This window comes from Actinia tenebrosa, unplaced genomic scaffold (genome assembly GCF_029948245.1).
Source record: "Actinia tenebrosa isolate PJP-AT-01 unplaced genomic scaffold, QUT_ActTen_1.0 PGA_scaffold13__45_contigs__length_12533684, whole genome shotgun sequence".
In the NCBI taxonomy this organism is placed as follows: Eukaryota; Metazoa; Cnidaria; class Anthozoa; order Actiniaria; family Actiniidae; genus Actinia; species Actinia tenebrosa.
Window position 1 is genome coordinate 5,470,375 of NW_028292573.1, and position 8,261 is coordinate 5,478,635.

General features: G+C 34.5%; 1 protein-coding gene across 1 annotated transcript; it reads left to right on the forward strand.

The window, feature by feature from the left end:
* The first annotated feature begins 322 nt into the window (after positions 1 to 322).
* LOC116286465 (extracellular calcium-sensing receptor-like) lies at positions 323 to 7,515 on the forward strand. Its single transcript, XM_031692985.2, has 2 exons — positions 323 to 705; positions 3,775 to 7,515. The coding sequence occupies exons 1-2, from the start codon at positions 334 to 336 to the stop codon at positions 6,103 to 6,105; spliced, it is 2,703 nt and encodes a 900-aa protein (XP_031548845.2). The 5' UTR covers positions 323 to 333; the 3' UTR covers positions 6,106 to 7,515.
* Positions 7,516 to 8,261: the final 746 nt, after the last annotated feature.

Genomic DNA, 8,261 nt, shown 5'->3' on the forward strand with positions numbered 1-8,261 from the left:
CAGTTAATGACACACTGCATTGAAAACGACTAAAAATATCTTCTTTTTGTCTATAGATTATTAAGTGAAGATTAAAGAAAGCAGAGGAAACTCAGCTGATATCATTAAGATAGCAAGATAGAAAGCTTACGATAGATTATCTTTGAGCAAATCAAAGGCTGGATATCCATTGTCGCTTTGTCGAAGAAACAAAATATCCCAGTCAAAGAGTCTGGGAGTTGGCCATCGATCCTCGTAAACTTTAGCCCTTATTCTACAAAAAAAATGACTTGTAAAATAGCTTTGATAATTTTTGTATTTCTTTGTGGAAATATTGAATCAATCAAGGCAAGGATGAGCTACAAATCTGGGCAGTTTATAATCGGAGTGTTATTACCCTTAACTAAAGGAGAGGATTGTGCAACTGTCAGTCACGAAAGCGTTCAACTTGTAGAGACGATCATCTACGGGATCCAAAAGCTAAACATAAACCAGAAACATCATCTAAATTTGACTATTGGCTACGAGATGAGAGACACGTGTTCAAATCCGAAAGTGGCCGTGAAAGAAGCCTCAAACTTGGTTTTCAAAAAACAGAATGATTCGAGTTGTGTTGGAGAAGCTCGGTGTGAATGTGGGAATGAAATCTTTGCTGTCCTTGGGCCATTAATATTGGAAAACATTATTTTGTCTGCCGGAACTTTGAGCTTTTATCAATACCCACAGGTAAGGCAATAACTGTTTTTTAAAGAGATTTTAAGGTTTTATAGTTTTACTTATATTTCTGCTTTTATTCTAAATATTTTTAAAAGCCTGAGCCGGTTGTGAAACGAAAGAACTTAAGCTTATTAACTTTGGTCCATTGTATTTTTCTTTTTTTTTACTTTTTCTTTAGCTTGTCTTCTTTACTTTGAATACCGAAGTAAGCTTTGTTCTCTCGGTTTAGAATCGAAAATTATTTCGATTGCATTTTGAATAAAAAGTTTATCGAAAACTAAGAGTTTCTTATCTGTCGTATCATGATCAGACAGCTGAGCCAAATGTACTCTTTCCGCATATTAGAAAGAACTTTCATTTAGCTTAATCATCATGCATTTAGGTCAAGTAGTGGTTTTATCAACGTTTTAATGTCTCGTAAAAAAAATTACTTGATTTTAAAAGGGGACAATTTTAGTATACTTAAAACCGGAATAAGACAAAACATTGTTTACTGTTTACTCAGGTATGGTTCATGTTCAAGAGTAAAAATAGGATTTTTTAAAAAATCGTGATTGAAGATCAAAGAGATTAAGATTACGCGATTTTATATATGTTCGTTTAAATTATTCAATTCCATTTCCATTTCTTTTTTATTTCTATCTTTTTTCTTTCTTACTGTTTTGATTTTTCATTGCCTTTTATTTTCATTCACATTTCATATGCCAAACCATGTTTGTTCCTTTGTTTTCTCTGTTCTGATGTCGCACCTTCTATCAGCAATTTTAATACAAAAAGTAAATAAAAATAGTCGATCGAGGTCAAACACAGGGAGCCCAAATTAGATTAAAGTGAATGGTGAAAATAAAATCGGAAAATTGAATGACTTATTATTTTTTAAATTTGAGGTGAAGGTAATGTCCTCCGTAATACGAAAGAGTAAAAAAATCGCGCGCCTTGGTTTTCCTATACATTCCCCTATGGTATCTAATGTCGCTTATTCGCTCTTATGTGTATATATACTCTTACAAGGGCATAGGGTGTCACAGTCGTCATCATAAGTCCACAAAAAAACTTGATCAAAATGATCCCTACGATGGGGGATTCAATTTTTTAAAACCCTTTTGGCTATTCCTCGAAGATTTCTTTAATCTAAATTGGGCTCCCTCTGTGAAAATACTAGAGACAATTAGTATCTTGAATTTAAAGCATTCAAATAGCCTGTAATTCAAGAGCTCATTAAGAATGAAAGAATATTATCCATAATAGCTGATGCTAAAGAGTAATAACCTTGGAACCGGCTTACGTTTGCAGACTTCGTCTTTATATATGAAAAGCAGTAAGAGAAAAGAAAGGAAGAGTGAAAAAAAGAGAGGAAGAAAGGAAGAAAGAAAGAAAGAAAGAAAGAACAACACTTTATGGGTACCTAGAATAACAACTATTACGATAATATTTACAAAAAATAATAATTCAAAAGAATAAAGATACTGACCCTAATAACAAATAACTGAAAAGCTAAAAAACAGTTAGGACCAAGTAACAGGTATAGATTTAGAAAGAGTAAATGGGGCAATGCGAAGAAAACTAAGGAAAGAGGAGGAAAATAAATGGTTTTAAATGAAAAGAAAATCAAAAGAAAATGAAAACTGCCAGAGGGTTTAACACTGTTTTCAAACTTGGTTTTTAATTGACTAGACAAGACAATCCCCACATTGCGGGGTCATATTTTTAGCAAGCTTTATTTTTTATAGTAAGACACTCTTTCTTTTTCTTTTTTTGTTTGTCTTAGCGAGGAAATGAATGAATCAGAGTTTTCGATGGGTTCATCGGATCATGTATCCATCGTTTCTTTTAAGTTTTTGTTCTTTTTTTTTCTGTTTATGTTTGAAATAAATTTACGACTAAATCATTTGTTTTCTTTTGATTTGATTGATTGTTTTTACTGTTTTTACTGGTCTGCACATTTCCTTATTTGCTTCTTTGTCGAACTACTTGCTTGTTCGTTCTCACACAGAACGAAATAATGTCTGACACCCTTCCAAACGCTGACGCTTTCTTCATTCATTTATTTCTTTTCGTTTAGTTTAAAGCTTCCTCTTTAACGTTCTTATTATTCCAACACTCATGATTAATAAACTAACAAGTGTTGACATTATAAAGAGCCTTCAAACAAACTTTGACAATTCAAATTTTAGATTTTCTCCCGGTTATTTCCTTTTAATATCGTCAGCAAAGCCCACTAATTGATTAGATTTTTTAATCGTTATTTTAATGATGTTTTTCATCAATTACCACAAACATGTTCACAGACTTCCTTTAAACCACATAATCATTCATAATCAAGTATTTCCTAGTAGTAAACAGACCTTCCCCGAAACACATAAATATGCTATTAAAAGATCGATGCTCACCCTGAGCAACAAAAAAATAAGTAAACTTGCTTATTGTATTTTGAATGTTTTAGTTTTTTTTTTTCGGTTTTTTTTTGTTTTTTTCTTTTGGTTTTTTTTTTTTGTTTTTTTGGTTGTTTTTTTTGTTTGTTTGTTTGTTTTTTTTTTGTTTGTTTGTTTTTTTTTTGTTGCAAATGGACATAATTTTTTTCCGACGAAGGACTATAGTCCGAAACGGCACTGAGTACAGCCACAATTAAGCTCTTTTTTTACACAGCGTATAAGTATTCTTCTCATTCACTTCACTTTTCTAATCAACGCCATGTGGTTTGCCATGTTGGTTTATAAATATGAGAAGAAAAAAACTATTAAGAGAAAATTTTGTTTTTAATGTGCGTTGTTGAAACTGTAGAGTTATAGGAGGATTGTTTGGAAAATCTCAATAGGAAATTTATCCCATTCCCCGCTGTATAGAAGTCCGAAATAAACACAGGACACCCAATTACTTGTATCCTGAATCTCACAGTGTGAAATCAAAATTTTCACATTTATTGCAACAATAATAACGACTACATTGTTCTTCGAGCCAATTCTCACCTCTTATAAATAGCCACTCCTAAAATTATCCAAAGCCCCCCCCCCCCCCCTCCCATTATCATTTATGAATAAAATTGACTTCTTGTTATTAATAAAATTATTTCTATTTTAGGTTATGTTAACCGGAAAGACTCGGTTGCTAAGCAACAAAGCTATGTACAGCCTCCTTAATAGTATTGCACCTTCTCTGACTGACACTGCAGAAGCACTTTCATTGCTTATAGAGTCATTTGGATGGACAAGCGTGAATATAATTGGATCTAACGACGTATATGGTCGTGAAATGACAACACTCTTGGACCAAAATCTACGGGCAAAAAACATTTGTATTTCCACCCAACGCATTCTAGGCATGACTGCGCCTGCACCAACTCGAGAAACTATATCTTTGATACGATCAAAACATCAAGTACGTGTGACAGTTTTACTTACGACATCGGACACGGCCATAAAAGTACTCGAAGAAGCGCGAAAACAAAACCTTACTGCGCATGTGTGGATTGGAACCGAAGCTTGGATGACTAATAGGAGTATTACAAGAGAATATAGTGATATTCTAGACGGGATGTTGGGAACTGCTTATTCTGGAAACGGATTGAGAATTTCTTCACATTTACGACAAGGTCTTCGAAAAACAAGTTATAGCGATTGGATAAAGCAATTCTATCCGAGTAAAACCATTTCTAGTTGTGAAACAAATTCAAAACTTATCGATGTTGAGGGCTTTTCACCTGGAATTATGAGTAACGCTTTGAAAGCTCTTAATGCGATAGCAAATGCTCTGGAAAATGTCGTTTATCGACCAGAAAATACTCGTAATAATAAGGATTTTTCGAATGTCAATGTTACGCGAATACGAAACGAGATAAAGAGAGTTTTACCAAATATTATTGTCAAGGACACTGAAACTTTAGAATTGCAAATTATAAACTTGCAAAGACAATTATCTGGGGAGATTATTTTTGAATCCGTTGGAAGATGGAGCAAAAACCATTCTCAAGAAGGAAGACTCTTTCTACAGAAAGAAAAAATTCGATGGCCTGGGAATTACAAACATTGGGTTCCATTCTCCGGGAACATTGAGCCGTGTTATCCTGGGTACTATATCAAGAAGGGCCCAATAGCATGCATTTGGGAATGCCTTCGATGTCCTATAGGTACGTACACGGATAATTACACCTCCCCGGTTTGTAAACAATGCCCGGATGGTAAAATACCCGATAGTCTTCAAACGCGTTGTGTCGTGTCGGAACAGGAGTACCTCAAAGCGATCGATCCGTTTGGTATAAGTATATTATGTGCTTGCGCAGTAGGGATGATCGTTACAGGAGCAGTCCTCGCTATCTTCCTCAAATATCAAGACACGCCCGTCGTTCGCGCCTCCAACATGGGATTCTGTCTATTTACTCTTGTTTTATTACTGCTCTGGTTTTTGTCGCCCGTTTTGTTCCTCGGTCGTCCTAAAGACTGGACATGCAAGGTCAGAACAGTTTGTATTCCATTGCTTTATACTTCGGTCAGTGCTCTTCTCCTTACCAAGACAAAACGTCTCATTCGCATCTTCTCCGCGTTAAAACGAAACCGTTTTCTCAGTAACTATTGGTACAGTTTTGTAGCGTGTTCCATCGTGCTGGTTCAAATTGTATTTGGTGCTATTTACCTCATATTTTTTCCACCAGAAACCCTCATCATCTATCAACAAGAGGGAAAGGTTTCTCTTCATTGTACACGTAATCTCGCCCTAGAGATTGCGTCATTCAGCTATAACTGCCTCCTAGCTATTCTCTGTGCTTCGTTCGCCATGAAATCAAGAAATCTCCCAGAAACTTACTCCGAAGCAAAATATATTTGTTTTACTATGCTTACTTACATGATATCTTGGATCATATACTTTCTTGGTTACTATGGCATCACATACGGGAACTTGAAGACTGCTATTCCCAGCTATGGCGTCATCATCGGCGCCTTTGCGGTTTTGTTTTTTATTTTCATTCCAAAAATTCGCGTTATATTCTTTCGTCCAGAGAAGAATACAAAAATGGCAGCCCTTGCTGGAACAAGGAAGTATTCGATTGATGTCGCGTCTGGCATGAATATAACAATTCCCAAGCCTTCAAGAGCGTGTGAGCGTCGACATACACTGGCGACCTTACCAGCGTACCACGAAACTGATCTACCCTTCGCTTCAAGCACTAACTATAAAGGAGAACCAAACGTACCCAGATTCTCCTCCTCTTGCTTAGTCGGACCAATAAAAGAAGTGGATCTAGAAGAAGAATCGACGCATGCGCAGGATGAGGTGAACGTTTCTACGAACTTCGCGTTGAAAAAGGACGTGAATTTGAACATTTGCCCAACAAACGAGGTTCCAAATGGAATTGCGTTAGCATCACTGAAAACGGCGCACCAACTGCAAGAGACTTTAGATCAAAAGGTTCCTTAGGTAATCACACGTGGACTGCAATGTGATAAGATCCGTACTGCTATGCGCACCTATTTAAATATAAAAATCCGTCACAATCATGGTATGGCACGGTTCAACCAATCACATTGCGCGAGATTTGTGATCACCCAATCAGAATCCTGATACACGCACCGTCACGGTTACGGTAAGTCATGGTACGTTTTCCACCAATCACAAAATGACGAGAAGAACTTTTTTCAGCTTTGAAAGCTTTTCATAATAACATCAATCGACATGAAATCAACTAAAAATCATTATTTTGGATATTTATTTCAAATTCAATTTAACAAAGATGCGTTACTTTGATCAACTTTAATATTTAAAAATTTCATTTGCTACCAACAAAAAATGTTCTATTATTTATTAAATAAAATAGGTTTATCAAATTACGTGATTCTCGAAAAAATATGAGAGAAGTTAAAGAAGTCTTGTCAGTTTGCACTTGTAGTCGCCTTTTGTTTCTAGGGCGACTAGAAACGACAAAGCTAAGGCAGGCTACATGGATCACATCTGTGAAATTTTATAGGGGCACTTGGATGAAAACGCCCCAATTTTCAAAGTCCGAATAATTGAAGAATTTGTGGATAATTTGGCTCGATTATGATTGCCTGGGATCCATTTGCATTTGAGAAATTTTGGGTTAAAAGAGAAAAGAACAATAGGGTTGGGTAAAAGACGTCATGTACTCACAATTTAGATGCTGAATAAAATTGATAATTTTTATGCGACACATTTTACTGTGAAGAAAATATGTTGCTTGGCTACTATTGGGGCCATATAGATACGTTTAACTAAGTTTAAAGTCATTTCCAATTTTTATCCATTTTCATCCAAGTGCCCCTTTAAGATTTCAAGTTGCGTTTGTTTGTACGATCAATCTTTATGGCAGCCATCTTGGCGTCAGATAATACTTGACTTATATGTAACATATCTTGTGGAAAGAGTACCTCTTTATGTTAGAGTGATTTTACTTTAGTTGCCCTGCCAAACAAACTTGTATAATAAGTGAATGACAGTCAATTCCAAAGTAAAACTAGAAAAGATAGAATAGAAGACCTTTTTACCGATACGGCGGCCATCTTGAATTATATTGTTTTAATTAAGACATTATGGGGTGCCGAGGGAGCAAATCTTGGAAAAATTATAGGCTGCACAGCCGGTTAGGGTATATTTTTTATAACTTTACGTTTTTCAATGAGAAGTATATCGGGGAAAAAAACAATTGAATTTGCTGGTAGTTGGAACAATATTTCAACCACCAAAGCTTAAAACTATTTGAAAACGTAACCTCGCCACTTTATGCTTTCTACGTTTACCTCCTAATCTAATAAATCTAATCTAATAAGCTTAGTTCTTTCAGAAACCAAATTTCAAAACTTGATCTTGCTAGTATCCAGTGACATTATATTTATTATTATTTTTTACTTGTATTTATATATCTTTATATTTATATTAGTGTGTGTGTGTTTTTGTTTTTTTTTTTTTTTTTTTTTTTTTTGTTTTGTTTTTTTTCTCTTTTATATATATTTTATCATAGCTATAAAACTTTTATTTTTTAGCTCGCTTAAACTAGCACTTGTGTGCTATCTTATTAAGTGAGGATAAATAAAGATTTATTATTATTATTATTATTATTATTATTATTATTATTATTATTATTACTCCTCGCCATCCCATAATTCAAGATTGCCGCCGTATCAGTAAAAAGGTCTAATAGTCCAAATCTAAAATCCCGCACTCCCAATCAGAACGCGAGATTTATAACAGTTATTTTATAATGATTTTTATGACCGAGTTTTATTTGGGTACAGATATGTGATAGATATTATGCGATGGGTAATCAAATAATGGACAAAAATATCTGCATTACTCTTGCTTTGATTAATGAGTCAATCAATTTAGCATTTATTGTCAGGTATATTTTGTAAATTATGTAGTGAAAAAAAGAATCATTATTACCATAGCTGGAAAGGTCATGTTAAAATTGAGGAAAATAGTTAATTTTGAAGGAAATAAGCTCAAAACTGGCGAGGATAAGATTTTTGGAAAGTGTGAATTTTGCTGGTAAGTATTCGTCTTGCCTACCAACGAATGTTATTACACAAATTTTCGATTTTTGAAGAATTCATTTCTTT

What these genes read in the sequence shown, in the direction of transcription:
- LOC116286465 (XM_031692985.2), top strand. Translation starts at nt 334, where the DNA reads ATGAGCTACAAATCTGGGCAGTTTATAATCGGAGTGTTATTACCCTTA. An exon ending in GCTTTTATCAATACCCACAG is followed by an intron (nt 706 to 3,774) that starts GTAAGGCAATAA and finishes TTTCTATTTTAG; the next exon opens with GTTATGTTAACCGGAAAGAC.